At 41.5% G+C, this 27,159-nt stretch overlaps 2 protein-coding genes across 4 annotated transcripts in view; both read left to right on the forward strand.

Annotated features, from left to right (window-relative positions):
* Positions 1-496: 496 nt before the first annotated feature.
* Positions 497-26,484, forward strand: LOC147653466 (uncharacterized). 2 transcript variants are annotated; one of them, XR_015286201.1, is made up of 2 exons: positions 497-584; positions 26,215-26,302. XR_015286201.1 is itself a non-coding variant. In XM_086886958.1 (2 exons), exons 1-2 carry the CDS (start codon positions 24,917-24,919, stop codon positions 26,367-26,369), a joined length of 1,167 nt encoding a protein of 388 aa, XP_086743084.1. In that variant the 5' UTR covers positions 24,832-24,916; the 3' UTR covers positions 26,370-26,484. The 2 variants fall into 2 exon arrangements, 1 of the variants encoding a protein (XP_086743084.1); XM_086886958.1 differs by lacking the exon at positions 497-584 and adding an exon at positions 24,832-25,928 and having other exon boundaries at positions 26,215-26,484.
* Positions 26,335-27,159, forward strand: part of GRM8 (glutamate metabotropic receptor 8) — a 308,210-nt gene continuing 307,385 nt past the window's right edge. For both annotated transcript variants that reach the window (XM_086886947.1, XM_086886948.1), the window contains exon 1: positions 26,335-26,473. The gene's annotated coding sequence lies outside the window, so the exon portion shown is untranslated. The remainder of the gene's footprint in view (positions 26,474-27,159) is intronic.

Below are 27,159 nucleotides of genomic sequence, written 5' to 3' on the forward strand. Positions count from 1 at the left end.
TAGCTATTATTAGGCTCTGACTATGCACTGCCATAATGCCACGTCCTCTTCCCTGGACCAGGGATACTTTGGAAGAGGAGTCAGAAGACCCTGAGCCTGGAAGAAATCTTACTTTTGGAGTGGTGGATGCAAGCAGAGCAGCAAAAATAAAACCTTTCCGTGGGGGCAGATCAGGGCAGGCAGCTCAGAATTGTGAGGAAGGTTTTTCAGATTTGCACTGGCTCTTGAGGAACGGAGCCTGAATATCGGTGGGGAGTCAGTGCCAAGGAAACCCAACAGTGCCTCGAGCATACCTTGGTTCTTTTCTGGGATGGAAGGGGTGAGCTGGGCAGTCGCCCTGCACCGCCTGAGCTGCTGCTGCTCTGACTTCCAGAGAATGGAATGCAAACCAGTGATTTCAGTTTCAGCTGTTTCCAAAGCAGGCCTTCCCGATATTGCCGTTGCCCGTGTCCGCCTGCCGAGGCCCGGCGTGCGGGGCTGAGCGGGCGGTGTGCCGCGAGAGAGCAGCAATGCAGCCTGGCAGCGGCACAGACACGGGCCAGGGCTGCAGCATGGTCCCCCTGCAAGCAGTACAGCCTCTGCCTGTAAGCACTCTTAAATCCTCTAAATCCTTAGAAAAAGAGGTGGCCATTCAAAAAGCGAGGACAGGTCACTGTGGAAAGGTTGGCCTTAGGCCTTTGACACAGGAATGAGTCATTAATGTGATATCTGTAAGCAGTTCATAGGTTGACATTTGAAATTCTTGAATGATGTTTGTAATTATGAAGACCTGGGGTTTGCTTGATTGCACTTGCTCTTTGTCCCCAGGGCTGTGGAATAGTTGGGGACAATGTACTGTAGTGGGGCTAGGTGTCATCTACCAAGATGCTATTTCAAAATTAACACGTAAGCACAAACCCTGTGCAGCTCAACAGCACTTAAGCTCCTTTTTTTGTTATTTAGTACCTTACTGAATATCAAGAGAGGAATTGTACTTTCCTAATGTCTTTCACCTCCTCTAAGCTTCATTTAACTTACCTTTATATTTAAAAAGCAAAATGCTGAACACAAAATTACCTCCACCTTTTAAAATGCAGAATGGTGCATTTATCTTGGGAATGGTGGAAGATGTATCGTAAATAGAAATTTCTGCACTGTTAGGTTATTTAGCATCTGTTAACATGCTGTTTTCAGACCTTGAACCCTATTCTATTCCCAGATTTATTGTTTGGAAAGGAGAAACATGGGTCATGTCTACAGATACATACTATCTCTTTTATAATTTTGGTATAGATGACCACTTATTTTCAAGTTAACTCAGCTTTGGCCAAAAGAAAGAGAAAAAGAGTAATATTAATTGAAAAGCAGTCAGTGTGTTTTCCAAATGAGCATTTGTGTGGTTTTGGTGTACTATTCTGTCTTGAGGTGGTTGTTGTTGTTACTGCTGTTTGTTTTTTTTTTTTACTTCTTCAAAATGGAAAATACCTCTTCTGACTAGTAACTGCAGGGAATACAATACTATATTGGTAGCTATAATGAGGCATATACAGGTCAGTATACAGTATAGTGACTGTTCCGTGTCTTGGATGATGGCTAAAATCAGTAGTGCCACATCAGAGCCCCTCTTTTTCATAGCTTCTAATTCTGCCCGTAAGAAAATGTGTATGTATACTAACTAAAACATCTGCAGTGAGCTTGGTTATTCTGATTGTACACAGTCAAATCAAACCTCTCCAGGACATTCATAATTTAATGTGTAGGTGCCAATCTGTTGTCTGTGGACTCACATGCGCAAGCATTCTGTAGCCCTTTGTGTCAGATTTATTGGATTCACACAGTGCACGGTTTAATGTTTATGTGAAATGATGAGCTTGCTGCAAATGAGCTCTCTGCAGTGGTTTTATCTGCAATTGTGAACATCCAGAAGTCTTGAATGCCTAAACTGCCTGCCAGAACTTAACATTGCATGGTACTGTGAGAGTGCACTGAGTCAGTGAGGAGATTGCCTAGCTCACTGGTGTCATGATCACTCCAGGTCCCAGCTTCTCTTGTGCTGCTTCCTGTGGTGTTCCACAGCTCTTTACCACCTGCAATTATTGCAGTATCTTAGCCAGCTTCCTTGACCCTGTGACCCTTTCTGAGAAAAAGGAAAGATGTGTTATTTGCTATTCCCAGGAATGTTTTTCCTCTTTTGGCCTTTTGTAGATGTCTGCTTGCAGACAGCCCCTTTCAACCAGCTCATATCTATTGCTCTTTATAAGCTTGGAGGCATGCAAGTAGCTCAAGTTTCAGCTCCATAAAGAGCTCCAGGCCCTGAAGAATTTCAGATCAATCCATCCTCCTATCCATCCCTACTTTGTCCCTGTACAGCTGTTGCAATTACAGCATACACCTGGCAACCAGATACCTCTAACAGACATCTGACAACATAGGAAGGTGTTTGAGTTGCATCAATGCTAGATTAGTGTATTGTTTTCTTACTGCAGTCTGTGTATTCTTAAGGTGAGTGAAATGTTACCAGTACCACCTTGAACTTTGAGTCCTTTCTGTTCACTTGGGATTTTCAGATCTTTCTGTTTTAGCTGAAAGCAGCAGTTGAGTAGATTTACCTATGTTATAGATAAGTGGTGCCCTGCAATTTTTAACAAAGATGACACTATTTCATGAAATTCTGTTTTGTCTGAAAAAAGAATTGGTATGAGAATTGGCTCTTCTTTTAGGGCTGTTGTGGTTCTGGTGAGATCAGTTGTAATATCGGTGATGGCCAGATAGAATCATTAGGGAGAACCTGTTCATCCAACATACAGACTATTCTTGTCTGCAGTGGAGATTAACTAACAGGATGCTTAAAACCTGTCAGATTGACTGTCATGTTTTCACTGTCAGCTGATCCACTAGATCAGTCACTATCCTTAGGGAACTCTTAGGTTTTTATGATCCCTGAGAAGCTCTGTTGTGTTAGCTTTCCCTCCAGTCACTCAGAGCATGTGAGGCTGGTTTTGGATGTGGTCTGTCATGGAGCTACAGGCAGAGAAATCCATCCAAGGTGTTGTAGGAGCTATACTACATGCTTATCGGTGTTGTTCACGTTTGCATCTTTCAGCCAGAATGGACTTTTAAGTAGATCTGATATGTCATATGATACCAGTGCTCATGACAGGACCCTTGCCAACATGTCAAAGGACCTTGGGACCCCCGGAGACTTACTGACCTTATAATGGTTCATATCTCCCTTTTTGACCCTTCCTGATCCTGTAGTAACTGCTGCAAGGGAAGACTTCAGATACATGCCAGCTTTTGTGTGGGCAAAAGTAAGCCAGTTAAGATGTATTGCAATTTTTCATAGGGCAAAAGGCCAGGTTGTGTGAGTAAGTTGAGACTTCCACCTCCTGATGATTGTGCTGGAATACAGCTTATAAAATACACTCAGACAGAACTGTGCTACTTTTATGACTTTCAAATAATGTTCTGGTGCTAGAAATCTGTACGAGGAGATTATATGTTACAAGCCCAAAGTTACCCAAAGATAGGAGGGTCAAAGAGGATGATAATTTTGGCAGAGTTGTAGTCTTTTTTCAGAAAAATGACAAATAGTTACTCCCTATGAGACAAAGCACTTCCTGTGAAGACCGATAGAAGGATAAGATAGATACTTGGATAGAAATGCCAAGAATAAAGTTAGCTCCTTTTACATATGCCTTTTGCAATCATGATAATAATGTAAGGGTTTTAGTTCAACTTAGATTTAAACTTTTCCTTGATTTTGTGCTTGGTATTCAGTTTTGTCTTCATACAGGTGTAATTTAGATTTATAAGGGTGGAAAGGACAATTATGATCAGGTAACCTGAACAGAGTCCACAGACTTTTGCCTAAGCTTGTGCCTACATTAAAGTTACTGGCTGACTTCAACAGGTTACTGAAAAAGATCTCCAGTTGTGATTTTAATACTAACCTTCTCTTGCTCATTCTCTCCTTCTCCCATCCCCCTTTTGTTATATTCTCTGTTACCTGTCTCCTGCTCCTTTTGGCAATTTCTATCATGCTTCATGCAGATGGAGCCCCTTTATTTAATTACTTTCCTGTTATTCTAATAAAGCCTGAAGGCTTCTTTTTTCCAGTAAGGAAAAAGGATTTTGTGTTAATTAGCCTCTATGCATATGGTTAGAGAAAAAATACTAATGTTTTTGTGTGGTGGGACAGTAGGAGGCTGGAATCTAATCTGTGCTGTATGTCAAGGATTTGTGAAGCTATATACCATAATTAATTTCAACTTTTATTTTTCATAGCAGGAGCTGTGCTTTCATTATAACCTGAGAAATGAGAGCTACTTTTTTAAAATAATGACCCACCTTCAGAAGAAACTGTTTTTTGATTTCTGATCCAATTATCTGTTTGGTACCTAATGTCCCTGCCTGCTGAAATAATAAAAAAAATTAAATACTTTTAAATTGTCACTTTTCTCCATGGTAGCTACACATGGTGTTTGAAATCCTGCCTCTTGAACATGTTTAAAGTTTTCTGAGCTGTGATGCTTGGGAAATATCTTGACCACCTCTCCCCCCATTTTATATTTCAATGACAAGCACATAGAGTGTCAGGACTCCTAAAGCTGGTCCTAAATTCCCTATCTAGTCAGCAAAAATGGGTGTCTTTGACGGCATTTAGAGAAATTATCTTTTTCCTGAGTTTGGGCATTTAAGTCAGGCACCTTTTCAGACAGGCAGCACAGCGATGCAGAATTGGGACATAATTTTACCAAGTGAAAATAGATGTTTAATTGGAGAACAAGACTACTTTGTGTAATGCACAGGAGTGGTGATTGGACTTGATAATCTTTATATGTTAGGCAAATAAGAGGCTTATGTTTTCCTTGAAATAATTGTTCAGAGTCTCAGAAAATAACCCCAAGTTTTTGAATTTATCTTTTTCCATAAGTGGAAACCAGTAGGTATTTCACAGGCAGGCTGGGTTTTTGAAGTGTGCTAAAGTTGCTTATAAATGCTAGATCCTTATTTTGTCACTTAATTTACATAACCACCATATGGCAACAGTCCATCTACCACATACTGGCTGTAACTAATTTTAACATTATTATTCATCTTTTTTCCAGCAACAGAAGGAATGAACTTCTGCCGTTTGGAATTGTATACATTACCTAACGTGTAGTAAATTGGTGTGTTTTTTCTTAGATAAAATGCAGTCTCATCATTGCAGAGCTGAAAACTGGAAAACAGAACACGCAGAACTGTAAAATAGGACTAATTCCTGAATTGTTTCTGAGTCTTTAGAGATAGTTTGTTTTGATTAAGGTTTAGGGTTTCTCTGCTTACCCATTGTTAATGTGATGGAGATGATCTGTTGAATAAAGTGGTGCAACTTGGGAATAGTTGTCTGAATAGGTGGTTGATAATGGAGAAAAATGACTGAAAGCAGGAGTTTTCATGTTGAGCTGAATATTCTGTCTACCTCTTGGAAAGAGCAGAAGAGAGCTGGCCAAGGTCTAGATTAGCTGACTGATCTGTAGGATGTAGTTTCTTAGCCAAATCATTAAGCCTTGAAAGGTAGCTATTAATCATCCATGAAGGCTTTTGTGTCCTGTCTAGAGCGCTGCTCAGGGAAAGCAGAGACGGCCGGGCACACGCACAGGGTACCAGCGAGGGGAGGCAGCCGCTGCGGACCAGGTGCAGCCTGTGTGCTGATCTGGGGAAGGTGGGAAACAGGAACACTGCAGGACATGGTTATTTAGCCTGTGAAAGAGGCCTGCTGGTCATGATGAAGAGATTGCTTTTAGGAATGCAGGATGACGTCCTCTTTTTCTGAGAAAACTTAGGCAAGCTGAGAATGATGGGGGTGCAAGGAAGATGTGGAGTCTATCTTTACTCTATGGCAAGGTCAGTTGACTTTTTCAAGGAAGGTTTGTCTGACCTCTTCAGGCAGTTCATACATTTCATTATTTTTACCAACAGAAAATTCTCTTGGCTTGGGTGGAAACCTTGCTGTTAAAATCTAAGCCTGTTACTTCTTTCCTTTTCCTGGATGAATGTAGGAAACTAACTGTTCAGTCTCTCCCTGCATCAGTGTTTTATGTGCTTTAGGGCTGTTAGAATGTCATGCTTTAGTCATAAATTGTTTGGACTCAAAAACTAAGTGTTCTGTATTTCCTCCAGGGTCATGTTTCCTGGAAGTGTTCTTGCAACTCTCCTATGCATTCCTTCCAGTTGGCCCACTTGAATTTTTACTTATTTATTTTTGTATTGTGAGAACAAGGCAGTATCACAGCTGTGCCTTGCAGGGCAGAGAGCTTTTACAGATTTTGCATTCTGTATTCTGGCTCATGCATAATTCTGTTGGTACCTTAAGAAACCTGTTACAGTTTGATGTTGACTTGTGTTTGACTTCTCTTTTATATCACTCAAGGTCCTTTTCTACACAACTGATTTCTAATTGGCTGTCTCCTGTTCTGTATTTGTGTGCTTCATTTGCTCTTACAGTATCTTCAACTTTGTCCCTGTTGTGGTGCATTCTGTTTTTTTTCCCAGACATGATTTCCTTTTTTTGTCCACAGTATTTTTTCCTTTGCAATAGGTTCATTTCCTTCTAAGTTCTTGCCATCTGTAAATTTAATATGCACTCTCTGAATCATGGAGTAAATGCTGGAGTATATTGCAGCCAGGACAGACTCCTGGTGAACCCCGTGTGACACATCCTTCTGTTCTGATGCTTACTCATGTATGACAATGCTCTGGGAGAAAATGCAAACCTAGATTCCAAATTTGAGAATTTTTTGGCCACATGATTGTAATTTTTACTTTCTTCTGGCTTTATGTATTACATTAGTGACATTCTTTCTACTTAATTTTGGGAAATATGTGTACAGTAAGGACATCTAAAAGAATGCAGGAGTTGAAAACTGTGACTTGCTATTGCCTGTTGTTCAGGTCTGTTTGCAGAGGAAATATTGGCTGATATACTGGAAGAAAAGGAAAGAATGACTGTGATGCTGTACTACACCCCAACTATAATGTCCTTTTTGAGGTACAAATTATCTCAACTGGCAGCAGGCCCTGCAAACTTAAATGAAGACAAGGTTTATGATTAAAGAAAGGCAGTTGTGACTCTTTTTTTGGTATAAACAAATTCTTTTAAAGTTAAAATTTGAGTTGTACCAACCACAACTGTCTTTACCTTACAGCATTGGCCCATTCTAACTTTTTTTTTTTTCGTGGGGAGATCAGAGGCATTAGAAACTACCTTTTAAGAAGCACTTCTCATTTCCAGGTGCTGAGGGTTAAGGAGGAGTTGAGCATTTATGTTGAGCATTTATCTTTTTTATTTTTTTTAAATACAATTTTCCAAGAAAGACTACTTCTTTTGATGTGTGATGTGTATTTTTTTACCATTTCCTATTGCAGAGGAACATTTTTCTCTGACTTTTGTCACTTGTCTTGGGTGTTCTCAGGTCATCTCATGAGAGCAATAGCTGTCTCATTGCTCTGGGACTCAACATCACAAGAATTGACTCAGTTTAGGATGATGGAGTTGCCTGGATGACGGGAAGACCTTGTGTAGTTCTGTTACTCTATTTTTTTCTTTTGCTACCAGCAATGTCATGATTCCCAGCTTTCCTTTACCCTTCATTTCATTTTTGACTGCTCTTTGCTTTTGCTCTTCATTCTCTTTTGTTTATTCTGTTTTGCACCTGTCTTCCCTGCAGGAGGACATTTGGTGTGTGGGGAGGTGAGGAGGCCGGTTACCAGTCAAAATATCTTGTATTTTTCCACTCCTTTCCTTTTTTCACACTTCCTGATCCACTTCTGACAGCAGTGAAGTTTCCCAGTGTGAAAGCCTCCCTTCTTGCTCTCATGGTGGGGACAGCACTAAGGGCAGTCATCTTTCCATCCCTGATGGGACTCTGCATCAGGCAGTCTTTTTTTATATTATGTTGTATTCTAACTAAAGTTAGACTGAAGTTGATTTTATTTTTTTTTTTAATTTAAAACAAGACAAACTTTATTTGAATAAAAACTAGAAAATTAAGTTTTAAAATTGAGCAAACTTAGAACTCTTTAGAAAGGCAAACAGGAAATTAAAAAATCCCCACAATTTCTGAGCTTTTGTTTTAGCCAATTCAGTAACTTTCTCAGTTATAGCAAACTCTATCCAGGCTCTTCATACCTGGGAAGTTCTTTCTGTTCTTCCCTGAGCTGGCAGGCTCCTTGGTGCTCCTTGGCATGTTCTCTTTCCATGCAATGATTTCATTGCTTCATCTGTTCCTTTAAGCATCTTGTAATCACAATAAACTACTCTTCAAAGATGTTCTTTCCTCTTAATTTCTGGCTGATACTGTGTTTTCAAAAGAAAGTAACAAGAACATAGAAACAATAAATAGAAAATAACCTGTCCCACAGCATTTGAGCCAGAGGGATTGTCTTGAGCATTGGTAAGTGCATGGGGAAAGAGTAGATGAGCAGGACATGTATGATTACAGTTGTTTTGTTAGAAGGAAGCTCCTGATAAAATAAATGTAAAGCAGGATTCTGAGTATCATTACTCCTCTGGGATTTTGGAAGAGGAACTTCACAGTTAAATCAGAGTATAATTTTATTGAAGTGTCCCTGGTGACTATGATGTCATTATTTCTTTATGCCAGTGCCCACACTTAGCTGACCACTTTCCATACATTCAGGAAAAGACAGTCCCTGGCTTGAGAAATTGCAGTCTAAGGCTGGAGAGAGGTGATTATATACAGGTTAGCTGTATTTATTGAATTACTAGTAAATCAGGAAGATGATTGCTTATCTGATACTAATGGAAACAATTTGCTTATGATGATCTAAGAAGAGGGGTTTTTACCTAGATTAAGAAAGTTTTCTTATACTGTAATAAAGTTTCACAATTTGATCTGTATTTACTAATAGGTCTGCTTTCCTGAAACATGAGTTATGCTAAGATTAGCAATGTACAAAAATGTTTATCTTAATCTGAAGCTCTGAGGTAAAACCATTGTTTTAAAACCATATGGATTTAAGAGGAGCAGTTTATCAGGCAGGTGTGATATTTAAATGAATATAAGGTTGCAGTTACACTTGCAGAAAGACTGGTGGGGAGGAAAAGCAATGTGCTGGTGATCTGTATAGGAAGGAGTTTTTTTTGTGATGTCAAGTGTTCAATGTGTTGAGAGCAAGGTGTGTGTTGATTCTCTTTCCTTTTTAGTTCTCTGTACTTCAGGTTTTGGCTTGTCCTCTGCTCCTTCAGAAACATTACTCAGTTGTGAACTGGAATAATTTTGCTCATTGGTCCTGTTCAGACAAGTTTCCCTATAATATGATTCATTACTGTTAAAAAAATCTGCTAGTATTTTTTTCTTTTTTAGCACTTGCACAGAAAGGTTAGGTGGTCCATGGTATGGTAGGTGGTGTGGCTGTGCTTGTTGCACAATATCTCCTGTGCACATCATCTCTTGTCCCCAGTGAGGGCTTCACTCTTCAGACCATGGCCCTTTTCCTCCCTGTCAGACCCTTTGGTAAGTGATGCTCATTCTTGCATCATGTAACAAGTACTGATTGTGCACAGCAGTGACTTGAGTGCTGCTTTTTTTCTTTTCCCATGCTCATAGGCTTAGACCCAGGAGCTGTGAGAACCTCCCACACAGTACAAGCTGCAGGACATCCCTGCAGAAGTTCAGAATTGAGTCCTGTGTTTGTAACTGAGCTGCAAGCATGCCTTCTAGGAAAGTACATCATCTGAGAGGCTGCAAAAAATTACTGATTTACAGTAATCCCAGTTTAGTTATTCCAATGGGTAATAAATGTTCCCTTCATTTTAATTGGAATTCCCTTGGCTAGTGAGTTTCATGTTAGGTTTTGTTGTGCTTCTGTTGGTGTAATAAGCTAAGAAAATATCCAAGCCCTTGCTTTCAAACTGTGCTTTTAAGAAATGTGACTCTGGAACCTTCTTGTGGTTTGTTTATAACATTTCTTGGCTTTCTATAAAATACTGACATTGGACTCAGGTTTCAATATCTGAATTACAATGTCAGCTGGCAGAATGTATGGATTTTCAGAAATTCTTTCCCCAAAAACAGAATATAAAGAGAAGACATTGACAATTTCTATAGCTGTAGGCTCAAAAGTAATCTTACAGCAAACTTGAGACATTTCATTACAGTTTGACTTTTAATGGTTTTATTTTTTAAATTTTTAATATTATGTCATATTTTAATGTGATGCCACTGAAGATGCAAAAAAGCATAGTAAATTTAAAACCAAATCCTTTATATTTAAAAACACAAGAGAAGTGTAATGAAAATCAAAACATCTTCTTTTCTAAAATTCTTTTCTTACTTAAACTTCACTTTCCTCTGAGAATGTTGAATTTTCTGATGAACAGTATCAGGAAAAAAATCCCAATTAGCTCATATCAGTTGGGCACTGTACAATTGTCCTACCTGTAACAGATTCATTCTTGTGTACACATCTGAAGATCATACTATCCCTCATAATCACACAGTTATGAGCTTTTTTTTCCATTGGCTATTTCCCTTAGACCAGAGCTCTTCTCTAAGTCATTGAATTACAGGATACTGCTTTTCCAGATCTGGATGTTTGACGTGTATTCTATGTTTGAATGAAACTAGCACTTCAAGCACCAAAGCCTCTGCGTGGAACTGACCCATCCTTATTGCTTCTGGCATGCTGCTGGAGTGTGTACACTAGTTGCAGTGATCCTTTTGTATTCAGTTCAATAATAAAGGTATTTCTTATAGTGAGCTGTGAATAGAAACTGTGTGCAACACCATTTGAAATACTTCTGTTTAGAAATGTTATAAACCAAATTTTCAGTTGAAATCCATTTTATATTCAAGAATCTGCAAGTGGGTGATGAACTAGATACTCATATGGAGTATTTTCGTCTTATTTTTCTTATAACTCTTACAACTTGTTTTAAAACAGAAGGTACTTCACCATGATGTAAAACAGTTTGTCAAAGCCTGTTATGTCAGTATAATTTACTTTATCGCCTAAACTTCTAATCTCTTGCAGTAATGGTATTTGTGTGACAAAGCCTGTTTTGTATAATTCTCACTGAATGACCTTAATTATGCTACCATACTCAAGGCAAATGGCATCCCTATCAGCCTTCCATCATTTTGTGAGCAATCAATATCAGTCTATCCCTTTAGGTCATCCCTTTTAACCTTCTTAATATCTAATTAGCTTTTTGCTATTTTTTTCTTCCTTCCACATTATACCAATATTTCTTAAAAATCAATATTCATCTTCCCCCAAATTTTCTTTTTTTTTGAAGAAACTCAAGGACAAGGCTCTTCTAGCTCCCGAGAAATGCTAAGGCTGTCTGAACTACTCACACATCCTATTCTCAGATGCTGGGAGGATGTTTGAACTAAAGTTGTGTTACACCTGGACATACACAATGGGAAAAGGTGTTCCAAGTGAAACTTTATACTTGTTTAACTGTATTTTGGAGAAACAGGTTAGACTGTAACCTCTGTAAAGTCTGAGTGGTCTTGGTGAGACCTTCCACGTTTTCCTCTCATGTTTGATGGCACGTGATCAGCTGGACAGAAGGGTAAAGCAGTGTGAAAGGCAGTGTGTGGTAAGTTCCTGAGCATGGCCCCAAGATGGGAAACAAGAACTGTCCTGTGTCCCAGCCCACCCTGCCATGCCTGTGCTGTGGGACTTTGCGCAGTTAACAAACTCGCTGCTTCTGGTTCTGAAAAACAAAGGATCGCATCTGTGCTTCTTTGTTATATTCCAAACAGCTGAAAATTTTATAAATAATTTTACAATTTTGCAAAGATCTTTGCAGTTTAAAAATTGTAAAATTGTATGTCTACCTCTTCAGTCTGGTTAGGCTTCTGAGCCGCAGCCCACTACCTCAGCTATGGTAGGAAAATAAGGAAAACATGCGGTCACTAAATGTGTGCACATACTTGGAGAACCTGGCTGAAGATTGTCTTTCACAACAAAGGCATGAAGACAGTAGGGGAGAGGAATTTTCTTTACTTCCAGTTTTAATAAACTCTTTCATACTTTGCAGTCTTGAATTTGGTTTGACCCACTGCAGCAAGGACCTTCGCTGTGTTAAGTCAGGGTATACTCACTGTCACCTGCAGTTTGAGACTGGTAAGAAGGTGACACTAAAAAGACAAGAGGTAGCTGATGGCCCTGTTAGGCTCAAGTACCAGAACAGGTATGTTAATATGTAAAAGCCAAACATGTACAGCACAAAGTCAGCACATGGCAGAAATGTGCAATGATTTTCCAGTTTTTCTTACTGTTTTTGTAAGGCATACATAATACAGCCTTCTTAATCTCCTCTGGCCTAAGGAACTGGACTTGTGATTTGTTAAAGCCACAAGCAAGAATGTCTATTAAGTAAAACAAATGCATTTTAGTCATAAGTATCTGAATTGATCATAGCACAATTTATTGCACATGACAGAAAGTATGATTGACCAGATGAAGATTGTATGCTGTGCTTTGGACTTCAGAATGTGTATAAAATGTTGGTTTTACAGTGCCCAGGATTTAAATGATTAGATCTTCAAATGACCAGTACTCCTGAAGCACATGGGACTAAATTATTATTTTAGTAAACTGATCCCCTTGAAGACAACAGAAAAAAAAAAGCCTTAGGCTAGTAGGCCAAGTTCCTATTGATTTCCAGCTGGCAAGTTGATATCATCTCCTTCTTCCTGCTTACATAATGCAGTCGCTAAAAAATAATGTCGTCCTTTCTGTTTTGTGATTGAATTTGATTTTTCTGAGAGTCTGTTGTAGCAAACATGTGCAATATCAGCATTTGTGACATAAAAAAAAAAAATCCAATTTTCTATGTATAAAATTGCATATAATTTCATCTTTGACTTCACTACATCAGTAATACATATCTTTGAAAGAAATGAGAGATCCTTTCGATACTTTGAGGGCAATAGTATGCAAAGCTATCATCGTCACACTCTATTTCAACTTGTTTTATTATACTCTAGTCTTCCACAGCCCGTTTTGTATCAGCTCTGGAATTGTGTGTGTCATCTGGCTTGGGAATATATTTGCTGTGACTACACTTGCCATGGGGTTTGCCAAGCTAAACAGAAATTGGCAAAAGCCTTCTCCATCCTGTGTCCAAAACAAACAGCCTGCTGTGGTAAGCACTTAGTCATGTCATTGTTTAGATGTTTATTTTGCTTACAAATCTCATTGGGTGGGCTTTCACTCTAAAACTAGTGGATTTTCTCAGAAAGACCCATGAACAGATTGCTGTGTCCTTACAGCTGTAAACTAGTATGTGGTCTGACTGACCTTAAGAAGAGAGTGAAATTTGAGGCAGCCACATCTAACTTTATTCCCACTTCCCACAGACTTCACAATGTGCAGCTTCAGAAGTAGGTCTGTGCTTTGGCATGGAATGTTTTCCATAACATTTTATTAATGTAGCAGAATATATAGGTGAGGTTGTGTTTTCAACTGGTTGTCACTTCTAACTAATTGGTATTTACTGCTGCTGACAGTATCTTCTCAGTGTACCAAAATCCAAAAGCATGGTAAAAGTTTGCTCTTCCTAATGTGGGATTTGGTTATTATATAGGCTTATTTCAGTTGCTAAAACTTTGTCACCTGTTTCCATTTAAGATGCTACAGTGTACCTGCTGGCTTCTTGCTGCCACTCCGGAGAGAATGTCTCCCGTGTGGCCGGTGGTGATCTCCCACCTGCACCTTCCTTGGACAGGACAAACATTCCTAAACACCTTTTACAGGTGGATAACTGGACTGAGCTCTTGGTGCCTTTTATACAAACATCCTGCCCAATGGCTGCTTAACCTTGAAGGTTTCTAAATGTCTTTGGAGATCTTCAACTCAGTCTGCGATGCTGCCTCCCTACCAAAGCTTCAGTGCATCCCAAAAGTAGGCAGAAGAGCATGAAAAAATCCCTTGAAATGAGCCTGCCTGGCTCACTGCCAAAACTGTCTCCCATAGTAATTTTGTGTAAAATGTGGACTTACACCTGCAGCACTCACCCAGGAGGCAGAGACATGCACGGGATGCTCTCTTCAAACTGAGGGACTTCAGGTTCACAGCCCCTCTGCTGTAGCAAAGCACCATAGTCATGGGGCAGCTTGAAGTGTCCTGGTGAAGCCAAGAGGGTGTGGCTCAGCAGCCTCACAAGGATTTAGCTGTGAAGGGGCAGGATGCAATGGAACAGGGAGATCTTCTCAGTAAAAGTGACCTATCTCAAGTTATGGAAGGAACTTGGGTATCCAACTCTGAATTTCATTCTGGAAGTCAGCCTAAAAGTTAGGTGTTGGCACCTTTAAATCTTTCACTGGATCTAACCCAAAAAGGTAGGAAAAATATCGGAACCGTTCTTCTATACTTCTAATGATTTCATACGTATCTTTGCAATTGTTCACCCTGTAATGTTGATGGGTAAATATCCGTGCTGACAGCTCTTGTGATTTGGGCCATAACTCTTGTGAAATATGTGACCACTTGTAAAGACCTGGAAGGTGGATGAAAACCAGGATGCACTTAGTTTCCATTAAAAAAATAAAATAAAAATATTTTTTTCTTTACTTGGTATAAAAACCTGGAGAATTTGTCTTCAGTGGAAAGCTGAAGTTCAGAAGATAAATATGACCCCAAGTGTAATAAATGACCAACATTCCTAATTTCAGCTAATACAACTCTGAGCCCTGACATGACTTTTTGATTGAATTGTAGCTGCAGAACTGAACCTGGCAGAGTTATAGAACAGTCTGCTGAACATTAGAAGCAGTAAATGGATGGTGTGGGTATCAGGCTGATCAGGCTTGAAAACAAGAAATCTCTCAGGTCATTCCAGAATAGATCAATTATTCATTCACCTGGCATTACAGATCACTTAATCATATATAAACTACTGTCTAGAAAACTTTTAAATGAGGCTTTATTGCCAACCTAAAAAGCCTGTTAACATTTTCAACTCTAAGAGAATATTTCAGGGTGATTTTTGCAAGGAGTCAACATCCACAGAAAAGTTTTCTGCTTTCCCTACACTATTTTATATCATTTTCATTTCATGCTTTTTTCTACTGAGTTATATATATATTGTGTTACATGGCACATGCAGGCACTGTGATACCAAATACAATGCATCAGGATGTAGTAGTCTTGTTAGTACCAAGTATGTCCTCAGTAGATACCAATGACTGCATAACTTTTAAATTAAAAAAAATGTTTAACCCCTCTAGTCTTTATGCAAGCAAGTAGTACCAGCTGATGAAAACATATTTTAGCAAAGCCATTTCTCAAAGCAAGGTTGTAATGGATGCAAATGTAATAACCTGGGGCTTAAGTTTTTAATAAGTTGCATGTGTTCTAAATACTCATTGAAGGTGGTGCTATTTTGAAGGGATGATTGTTAAGAAAAAAATCTTTAAGCAAACATCAAATGTATGAGGGAAAAAAATCTGAATGTCTTTATTAACTTTATTAACTCATTTAATTACAAAATCAAAATTTGCTCCACTGAGAATGAGCTTTAAAAATTATCTACATTAACCAAATTAACCTCTCTAGAGAATTTAAATTTAATTGTAAAAGCATATTTTTAACTGGAAAATAACAGATTAAATTACTTTTTTTTGTTTTAGCAAATGTGTATATGTTTTAGTCTTAAATTCCTTTCAGTCAATTAAATTCTTTTCGTGGCTGATGTGACAACTTTATATATTTCAGTTCAAAAGCAGAAGCATTTCAGAATCCCTCCCAATGATGTGTGCTTGAGTCAAATGTTCTTCCACAAGGCTGCAGTTATGAGTGTTAAGCATTAAAATCCTTTTTATCCAACACGTAGTTCATGGGATACAGCTAGACTGCACTGAGAAACCTGGACCCAAATGGACCCTCTTCTGGAAATCTTCTAAAGAATATGGATGTATTGTACACCAGCACAAGCTTGCTTCAATTTCAGATTCATCTCTGGAAGGTGTTGTGCAAGGTTTTCATGGCCCCTGTGGGCTTGCAGGAAGAAAATCTTGTGCTGAATCAGCGTAGAACCCTGCTTCCAATTAAGTTTTGTGCTGGTATTTCCTTTCCCCAGAGTATGTGAGGCTGCAGAGCTCCTCTGTTTCTGCTATGTGAGTACCAATATATCCGTGCTGACAGTGATCCAGATGGGGCAGAGGCTGGGTTTAGGTGGAAGTGGTCAGATAAGATGCCCAGACTGGCACTGACACTTTGGGCTGTGTAGTCAGAGTGCACACACAGCCCAGCTGTGCTATGGCAGCCCTGGTACCACTGAGACCGTGCTCCCTGCACTGAGAGGATGGGTGGGCGCCATGCATGGTCCTGGGTGGTGTGAGACTATGCTTTCCTCTTCGTTCCCAAGCTCCTGGAGGAGAGGCAGCCCTTTGACATGAAGAGGCAGAGAAACCAAGGCTCAGAGCAGGAGCATCTGAGCTGTCTGTTCTGAGGTTATGGAAGGGGACATTGAGGGCAGTGAGGTCTAGACTAAAGCTAATCTCCTGAGACTCCCTCTGTAGTGAATGGAGAGAGAGTGTGACATCTATAAGTCATTTACCACCTTTTTTAAGTCATCTATTTCAGGATGAAGTGGTGGCTCTGGAGAGGACTATTTCTCCTCCTGGTTTGAAAAAAAAGCTTAGGGTTACTGTTATATGCCTAATCCAGTGGGGCATGTGAATCGTGGCTCCTGGACTTCCTGGAGGATCACTGTCAAACTCTAAAACTTGTCACAGATCATGGTGCACTATTCAGTTTAGTGATAAATACATTTAGTATCTCATCACCTGTGACCTGCAAACCCTAGCCTGAAATCCACTGTTGTAACCAACACATGGTAGTTAGATGTTGTAAAACCAGTTATTTTTAAATATGGACAAGCTCATTCAATGTGTGCTAAAGCTAATAAAGTTTATTTTTGCTAATTGCTTCATGAGTTTAAAATTTCAAACAAGAGTCTGTGCTGAGGTTTTAAAAGCTCAAAAGCAATAAAGATACATTAATGTTATGCTTAACATATTTTAATCCAATCTTTCTGCATTTTAAAATGAGCATGAAACATTGCATGTTGCAGTGCTAATTCTGAAGTATAACTTAAGATTTTAGTGATTACAGTTTACACTTATACTGGAATACAGTGCAACTGCAGGAACGAAAAATAATTTTAAGTCTTTTACTCATAAATCCATTGAAATAATATGATTAATAGTGTTTCTGTTGATCAACAAACTAGTGTTTCTATAAACCACTATGTACTGTTTTTATGATTTTCCCTCTGCTATTAGGAAATAGAAGTGGCAGAAGTGGTTTGCAGCCATTTTTTCTATGGGCTTTCATCCAGAACTTAGCAATAGTGCTTATGTGGATCTATCCTCACAAAAAATTATTGATATTTTAAAACATTTTTTTTTTCTCTGATTTACAATGAGTATGAGTACAAGATTTTAAATTTTTCTGTGAAGCAAAAATAATGAAAAGAGATGTTAGGGACACCTCAGTACATAATCATTATAGGATAAAATATCTCTCCTGGCCTGAAACTGATTTAAATCTTTATTATTTTCTCAATGTTTATGCAGCTTTTCTGCAACTGAAGAGAACTGGGGCATTCTCTACAGCCTCCTTGAGGTGCTTGAGCAAAAGAAGGAATATTGCCCCCAGTCAGCATATCTGTTTGGGCTCTTTCTTGAACACACTCTCTGCCCTAGTGGGTGTTTTCTGACCTGAAGCAGGAAACTGCACAAGAGAGGGTGAGAAGATGTGCAGAGCAAGTAATTTAGCACAGCAGGAGCAGATCCTTGGTGTGGGGACTAGGGCCCTGTGTCCACACTGTCCTTACTCCAGGGGTGTCACCTGGGACTAGGACTGGTCTGGTGATGATGTCTGGCTGCCCAGTGGAGCTGGGACATGGCTTATGCTTTGGCTTCATCCCAGGGTGATCCCGTTGGTTTGGTCCAAGACAGCTCTGTGGTCCAATCTGAGTGGTGTGAGCAGTGGTGAAAAAGAGGCTTGCATCAGAATAACAGGCCTAAGCAAAGATGCAAATATAGACATGTGCAATGAAACCCATCCTGGAGCATGTTTGAAGTTAGGGCAGGGTCCTGATTTCAGGAAGTGCTGGTTTCAATCACTGGGTGCAAGGAGTCAGGAGAAGGATGCCTACATGTGCTTCTGTCGTGGCAATTGAATAGCATAGCTACAGGATTGGAGCTTCCATCAGTTTATTTTGTTGCATAACTCCAGCCCTTTATTTGCAAATTTCCTTTTTTAAAGGTGTTTAATACAAACTAAAAAAAACCAAAATAGTAACCAACCCAAACCAACAAAACCAATAACAAAGCAAGGTAATAGCACTTAAGGTAAAAAAAAAATAATGAAGAAGAAATATATTTTGTCTGATCCTCAGTTATTTATTTGATGTTTATGTCATTCATTGCTTATTTCATCTTCCTTCTAATGTTCAAGCATTTCTAATTTAGTCAGCCAAATAAGATTTAGACTATGGACTTTGCACCTAAATTGTCCTCAGTCTAAGTACAGAGATACTATGTTCCCAGAGTAATGTTTTATTTCTTGAAAGCTCTTGGCTGGATTCTTGAATTAATTCTTCTACTGAGGGAAACGGCTTCAGTTTGAGTTCAGAAGCTTTTTCCTCAATTTTACCTGTTTTATTGGGCAATAGGCACACATATTTTTGTAGTAACACCTTTGTGGGCATTGAGAGTTAATATTGAGGGGAAACACAAGGCAATATAGGAGAAACAGCTAGAGACATTAATAAATACACAAAATCTTTGTCAAGTTTTACAAGTGTAGTTGTCTTTACAAGTGGTAGTTGTATTTCACACTGAAACAGGTCTGTGCCATTCCTGAGCTGCCCAACAAGACCAATGAGGTAGCATTTAAGAACTAGAGATGCTTCTGCTGCAGAAGCATCATCAGTGTCTGGTACAATACTCACCTAATTATACCATTACCTGTTGGTTACCTGTCTTCAGGTCAGAGTTAAGCAATGGAGCACAGGAAAATAAATCATTAACCTTAATACCAATGACATGACTAAGTGGCTTTTAGATATCCTAGCCGTACAAGAAAATGTCACTATCATGAGAGTACATTACAAATGGTCGTTCTTGACTGAGCATATAAACCATTCATTGTTTTGTACTTTAATGACAGTTTAAACAATGAAGGGTTTTATTAAGATGACCTGATCATTGACAAATTAATGTAATTCCCAAACTAGAAATACGGAGCACAACAATGGATGAATATTGTGTCCACTGTACAGTTAATCTGCTTCCCAACAATATTGATAGGAAGTTTGTTGTTTCAGTCACACAGAACCTACAGCAAATACAGTTACACACAAGTTTTCTGATCCTCCAGAGTATTAAAAAAGTTCTACCTTCACTTTATAAACACAAGATAGAATCATGTACATTATTTACAGCTGGTAACTATTAAATGAAGTGTGAAACTTCCCTGTGAAACATGCCATGCATCATGCTAGCCTTTAATTAGTTACAAAGTCCAACTCTCTTAAAGCTTCAGTGCAGTCTTTCAGCTCTGGCCCTCAGGACAATACTGAGACAGTTTTCAAGACTGTAACCTCATTCTGGCATGGGCTGTATTTATCTTAACAAGTCACACGGGCCAGCACAGGTCTATAGAGCAAAATATTTGGTGCTGATGAGTTGATGTCCACATCACATGTGGATCACCTGATAGTCATTGTAACGCCTTGGGTGCAGTCCTGGAGTGCAACTTCAGCTTCTGTTTTTCCTTGAGAGGAATCCAGTCCATGAGCCCTTAGACTGCTCTGTTACATTAAACAAAGCACATCATAAGAAGGGACAACTGGAAGGCTTACTTCAAAAGCTCATGATGAAGAGTTCATGTTAACATGACCACAAAGTACCATATGGATGTAAAAAGTCATCATGTGTGAATCTAAGCAGCAGCTTAACTACATCTTGTTCATGTAAAGGTCAGCAAAACACTGAATCCTGACTTTTTTTCACAGGCAATTAATTGAAATGATTGCTTGATTTTGCACCAATTAAGTTTTAGAAAAAAAAATGCAGAACTGTTTCCTTATAAATATGTAACTTCTTAATAAATACAATTTTTTGCTTTTAATATACTTGGCACAGAGTTGATTGAGTTCTTAAGACTATTTTGAATAGCAGCTCACTGTGGGAAGGGTAGAGGAAGGGCTCATTAATGCTGCAACATTAGCTACCACCAGAACAGGCACAAGAATCTGGTCGTGAACGTGGTGTGTGCTCTCAGGGCCTGAGCCTGACCTGCTGTCTGACTGCACCTTCCCGTGCTCCAGTGGTGGATGTACCTCACCTCACTTTGATCATCTGCAGACATTTACATCTGAGCCACTTTAGACTCTTTTTATAGTTCATGCAGAGAAAAAGACACTTCTGAGGCACGATTTATGTGGTCTATTTAGACGTCTATGCTAATATCAGGTGACTCACTGCCTGGAAAGGAGCTCTTTCTTTCCATTTCTATATTCTTCTTTTACACAGGGAGCTTAGAGGAATGCTTTAAATACAGGAGTTTACATCTTAGATGTTTGAGAAACTCTCCTGAAGACCTGTGTATTTTGCTCAAGAAGTCACCTCTGAGAACCCAAAAATATATTTACATGATTCTTACAGAATAGTTTCAAGAGGAACTGGCTAATAGGGCACACTCATGTGCTTATTCTGATGGATCTGGGCACATGAATGTACCTCACATCAACCTTGTGAATTTACATATCCGCTTAGAGAATAACTTCAGGCCAAATGCTGGGTATATATGTGCTGCCTGGATGGACACTGTATGGAAGCTGTGGTTTTAGGGGAATCCTCAGAGCCTCATCAAAAATGCTCTCCCTGCTGCATGAGGGTGGGTCTTGCAACATTTAAACTTACACTTAAAAAAAGGATTTTTTTTTTTGCTTCAAGTGAATCTTCATTCATGATTTTAATGATTCCTAGAGCTACAATTCTGTTGTTTCTGCAACAAGCCATGAAAAGAAATGGCTGTGCAAAATAACGCCTTGAAGTTTAGACAATGGATTAATGGTTTGTTTTCTGGTTGTCTAATAGGTAGTATTAAAAGTAGAATCAATGTTTACTTTATGTCAAGCCTTGAGTTGTTTTTTTTTTTTTTTTTTTATCTAGGGAGTACACAAAGATTTTGCACACTTTGTTTAGAAAAGTCTTCTGCCAGATTCTGCTGTCCATAAAAATTCTAGGAATACCAGAGTTGAAAATTAGCTATTTCCATGCATTGCTAACTGAGGAGATTTTGCCAAAAGCCAACAAGGTATCTGGAACAAGGCAGAGCCTGGTCAACTCCACTTGCTTTTTGGCAAATGACATTGTATGCAAAGAAGGGTATATAAATACAATTTTTAAAATTTTTTTTTACAGCTGTGTAAAATAGCTGTATCCATCTGCTGTTATTTAAGAGGAAAGTTTATGGCTTACATGTTGAAAAGGTGATGTGGCTTGCCTTTCTGATTTATAAACCTTTTTTGTACCTCACCTCAAATATGTCAGCATTTCAAAGGCTGGTGAACTAATCACTATATATAGCTTTTTATCAGTTTTTGTAAAATGGCTTAGAGTGAAAGGCATTCTTAAACATTATTTCATTTTTCCTTTACTGAAGGAAAAAACGAAAGACTAGGGTTTAGAGGCAGCTGAACTTAGTACCTCTATAGACACTTTATCAATATAAAGCCGTATAGTCATTATAATAGAGGACACGCCAGTGGAGACTATCCTCATTATAATGGTGTAAGAATGGATAACTTCATTTGGGGGTGTTGTAATTTTTAGTAAATTAGCATCAGGTCTCTTCTCCTTAGCAAATGTTTTGCTTCACAACCCTCACTACTGACTTCAGTGTTCTAGCTGGTGTGGGAGAGTATTTTGCAGGCTCATCATCCACTTGTGTTTTGGAAACACTGTATTTGATTCATAAATATACTATATCCTTCACTTAAATGCAGTATGTGTCCAGCATTTTTGACTTCCAGATGTGTATCCTTCACATTTCAATCACATTGAGAGGCAAATTCTTATACCGTACATTAAGAAAATCTGTCAAGTCTTATGACATGTTTGGGAGAGATGTGTCACTGTCATCCTCTAGCTCTGTGCAGAAAAAGGAGACATAAGAGAATATGACACAAGACTTTGATCAGTATATAAATGAGGGCCAAGACTCTGCTCCCATGGCTTTGGCAAGTGGTCAAGGCAACTCAAACACGACGCAATGGTGTGACCCTGGGTGAGGCTGCTGAGGAGACAGCTTTGTGAGAAAGCTGTAAGAAATCTCCTTTGGGCTCCCCAGAGCTTTATTAAGCTCTGATATTCCTTCTTTGCCCTTTCCAGAGCTGTTACAGCCATGCTTGTGCCTTGCCATGTGCCCCTCTAATGAAGATTCTGGTCTTCCAGCTTCACTTCCTGGCTTGACCTCAGACTTGCCTCAGCATTGTGACTTGTCTAGCAATCTCTGGGATGTGCTGACTTTGGTTGCTGCCACCAGACCTGCTCTGCTGTGGTCCATAGTTTGGCTGTGGTGGGACTCAGTGTCCTGTGGTTTCAAAAACCCGTTTGTCAAACAGTGTTCCTGTGCTGCTCCTTCCAGCAGAACATTGGTTTCCAGCTGCTAAAATCTTCTAGCATACTGGAGTTTGTTAGACAGATTTGGAAATTAGAAACTGAAAATATTCTGATTCTGAAAACATTTTGTCTGGAAACCAGGCTGCCTTTCCTACATGATGGCTATCTTTCTTTTTAAAGTTTAAGCTTTTACATCTCCTGTTCACTGCTAAAACTTTTATTTGAAATAAGCCACAGTTAGGACCATCTAAAGGTATATTCTATTTAACAGATGGTTGCACACTTTCTTTGGCCTCCAGATAATGCTTTCTGAAGTAGTTACTGATGTGAAATGCCTTTTCTCCACCTTTTATTTTTTCTCCACTATAATAAAATTTGTAAAAAAAAATTAGTCTTTAAGTAGTACACACAAAGCACACAAGTTTCAAGTTCTTTTCTTTAATGATTATGGTTCTTGAAAAATTCAAACACACTTTTTCTGTAGCACCTTGTAACTCAGAACCCAGCAGTATCCACTATCACTTTAATGGAAGTCAATGACTTTGTGGTTCTGTATTCTTTAATGGCTATTAATCAGCAAGCTTTTGCTGAACAGTGATTATTCAAGAGGTTTTATTGCCTTTGTGGGTTTAATTCCCATGTTTGAATAACTCAGAAAGTCACGTTTCTCATCTAAGTAGCAACAAAAACCTCATCCAGAATTCAGAGTGTCTTCACACTATTTCAAAGTTTAAAAAAAATCAGCTCCATTTAAATGTCATTAAGAACTGTGCTGTTGATTGCGGTTATGGAAGAGGGCCATTGGAACATGAGTTACTTTGCTGAAATCCCTGCTTGTATATCCAGAGGTTCAACATCTTCTGTGGAAGACAAAAAGAGACACAGAGATTGACTGATGCATTTGGTTTTGCTTGGCATTAAAGAGATATTTACAGTAAGCATTTATTACAGATGGTAGTTAAATCTGCGGCCTCTCAGGTCATGCCCCTGTGAGCCATTTTTGCAGGCTCTGCCAGTCTTGTAACATGTCAGGTGCTGCCTGTGACAGCCAGGAGTTCACAAATTAAAAAAGGTAATTTAAGATCTCCTTTATGACAGCTTGGTCTCCAGAACTGGATTTCTGGCCTTCCAAGTTACTTGTGCAGGTAGTAGTTGTCACCAGCCCTGACATTAGGTTTCTGTACAAACTGGCATTAGCTACTGTTGGGTTTCGTTCACAGTGAATCCTGCTCAGAGAATCATGGATGTGTTTAGTCTCTCCGTTGTGTCATCTATCCTCATGGAATGACCATTTTCATGTGAAGCTTCTTAATATCTTCCCCCCATCCCCCTGCCAATTAATTTTCTCTGCTCACATTTAGTTAAAACACAGCAAACTTCAGTTATGCATTTGTTTATCATATTCCCACAAAAAAGCCATTGTGGTACTCACTGTAAATATGTGTAAAAAATATACCCTTAAGGCCCTCAAAATGGTACTACAGAAAAGATGTGGCTAGAAGAAATAGGAGGACACATCAGGTTTCATTCAGGTTGGTGGCCAAGCTGGAAGTACATTGGAGGTTTCTGTATCATAGTCTTTTCACCTCAGCCTTCTTCTCCAGCTGCAAGATTCACATAAGAGTTCCGGCATCACCTGTGCCCTCAGGATATCACTTGGTTTCGCTTTGCTGCACTTTCTGTTAAGCTGCTGGAGAGGCAAAATATAAATGCAGTTGGAAATTGGTCTGTTCAACATGGATGATAACTCATCCATTTCTAATTTTCCTGATGGGAGTAAAGGAGGATATCTGCTATTGAATGGAATTTTGCTCATGGTTGAACATCAGGACATAGAGTCACTTATATGACTGTATTTCTGATTTCTGAGATAGATCATTGAAACAACATCTCCTGCATCTTCTGTCATGGAAGGTTTTGAGAAAAAATGAATGCAAACATGAGATAATATATCCTGCCTGAGACCTGGCTGTTTTCCCAGTGCCATTTTACAATTGCAAAACACCTTTTCCATAAGAGAAGTTATGGGCTTGAACGACTCATCGAGCATTGTCTGAATCCAGTGGTTTGCTTACGAGCAGTAACACACAACAAAGATGATCATGGAAGAACCGGTTGGACATATTTGGGCGCTCTTGGAATTCCTTGATGAGACAGCCCTGGGCAAAGCAAAGCAAAGTGTTATTCCTTTTAAGGAAAGTAGTCCGGACTAGCATGAAATGGGAAGCTGGAAAAGATCTGGTTGATGTCAGGAGCCTGACGAAGCAGCCATGCTGCCGGTGGGGTTTGGAGGCCGGTGGCACGGCCGGGGCCGGGCCGGGCCGGGCCGAGCCGTGCGGGGCCGGCGCCGCGGGTGCAGTTGCGGGCAGCGCCCTCGAGGTGGAACCTTCTCACCGAGGCTGAGCGGGCGCTGCCGGGCGGGCGGAGCGGCCCCGCCGGGGCTGCGCTCCCGCGGCTCCGCGGCGCCGGCCCGGGCGCTCCCGCCCGGCGCGGGGCGTCCCTGTGCAGCGCTCGTGTGGTGGGCAGAGCCTTCGGGAGCGGAGCAAACTTCCCGAGCCTTGCGGCGAGCTGCTCCCGGCTGTGTCCCTTACCCTCCGGGACGGCCCTGGCTCCGCGCTGCCGAAAGCTCCCCGGTGTCGGGGGAGAACCGGGAGCGCCGCCAGCCGGCATCCGAGCCGCGAGCCAAAACCGGGGACGGGACAGAGAGCGTCGGGAATCTTATCCCGTGTCATCGATCCTGTGGCGGGGGACCCCGCCGCCCGCGGAAGGCGGGACGGGGATGGAGGCTCCGCGCCCTGGGGGAGACCGCATTAAACAGACCCGGCCCGCGCCGGTGCCCCTCTCTTTGTCCCGCTCCTCGCTGCCGCTCCCCACTGCCACAGCCTCAGCCTTCACCCACAGCGCTTCCTCTGCCCCGAAATCCCGCGGCGCCGCGCCCCGGGCCGAGCGGCTGTGCCGGGGAGGGCGGAGCCGCAGCCCGCGACCAGCGGGGGATTCACGTGGAGCCGAGCCGAGCCGAGCCGAGCCGAGCCGAGCCGAGCCGAGCCGAGCCGAGCCGAGCCGAGCCGAGCCGAGCCGAGCCGAGCCGAGCCGAGCCGAGCCGAGCCGAGCCGAGCCGAGCCGAGGAGCGTCACCTCCGTCAGCACCAAGAACAGCTACAAGTGTGGCTACGCGCCCGCCCCCTGTGCCGAGCCGAGCCGTGCCCTGCCGCGCCCCGCCGTGCTGAGCCGTTCTGTGGCGTGCCCCGCGGTTCCGTGCCGTGCCCGTCCCGCCGGAGCCGCGGTAAGCGCAGGCAGCCTGTGCCGCTCCCGCCGGCGCCCGGGGGCTCCGAGCCGCGGGCTCCTGGCGGGGACAGCGCCGCCGGCGCGGGGGGCCGGGCCGGGCCGGGGGCGGGGGCTGGGGCTGGGGCTGGGGTGTTTTCTTGCTTGGCTGTGAACGGCTCGGCCGGGCCGGTGCGTGTGTCCGCCGCTGCGACTGAGCGGCAAGGCAGCGGAGGGTTGGTATAGTCACGGGGGCTGAGCCACTGACCCTAAAAAGTTACCTTGTGGATTTTTTTTTTTTTTTTCAGGCGAGGGGAGGAGAAGTGAGGAAGGAGTCAGTGGAGCAGCTTCGGCTTGGCTCTTGGCGAGTGTTAAACAGCACGACCGAAACCGCTCTCCTGGATACCTGTCCCAGGCTAAGCTCTCGCATATTAAGCTGACGCTGCTGAGGGAAGCTGTCTGAGACGAGGCTTGTACAGAAATTACCTCATGCTATTCCCGATTGTCACCGAGTACAATTCCAGGGACCTCCACAGTAATATGGATATGCAACTCTTTTCGATCAAGGTATTTGTGTATCTGTGTGTGTCGTCTTTAGTTCTTATTTTAAGCAGACAGGAGAAAGCAAATAATGCGCGTTTTGCCTCAATTAAGATTTTTGGGCTGGGAATCCCGGGCAGTTCTTTCCGCCTGCTTCGTGGCGCCGGGAGCTTTTATTTTTTTTGCGTTAATTATTTATCATTTTTGTTGTCGATATCCTCCCCCAATCAGATCTAACGAAAGAGATCCCGGACACGGTGCCGTCACAGCAGCGAGCAAAAAGGGAGAATCTGGGAGCTCCCGAGCAGTGAGGTCTCCCCCTGGCCGTCTTACCCGGCTCTTCTCCCAGCCCCAGGGGGAGGGGGACACAGGGGTTCCCCCGCGCTCTCCGCCACCTTGTTCACGTTTCTCTGGCTAGGAGGGGAGGGAGGGCTGCCCCGCTCCGGGGGCACGGGCCAGCCCTGCCCGCCGCCGCCAAGTTCTCCGGGGCCAGGGTCGGGCGAGGTGCCGCCCGCCCATACCTTGCCGGGTGGGCTCAGCTTCCTTGGCTCCTCCGGAGACATCGCCGCGCCCCTGGGGAGGGAAGCGGCCGGAGGATTCCCGCCGAGCTCCGGGGGCTTCTTCCCCCGAGGAAGAAGGCGAGAGGCTGCGCCGGCACGAGGCAAAGGCTTAACTGTCCTCGCCGTGGAGCAGCATCCCCAGCGCTGGCATGT

The sequence above is a fragment of the Cyanistes caeruleus genome, chromosome 4 (genome assembly GCF_971803275.1).
Source record: "Cyanistes caeruleus chromosome 4, bCyaCae1.hap1.1, whole genome shotgun sequence".
Taxonomy (NCBI): Eukaryota; Metazoa; Chordata; class Aves; order Passeriformes; family Paridae; genus Cyanistes; species Cyanistes caeruleus.

Bases quoted from the DNA above. Each gene is read 5' to 3' on its own strand.
- LOC147653466 (XM_086886958.1), top strand. From the start codon at position 24,917: ATGCTGCCGGTGGGGTTTGGAGGCCGGTGGCACGGCCGGGGCCGGGCC. The intron at 25,929-26,214 runs GTAAGCGCAGGC...TTTTTTTTTCAG, and splicing joins CCCGTCCCGCCGGAGCCGCG to GCGAGGGGAGGAGAAGTGAG.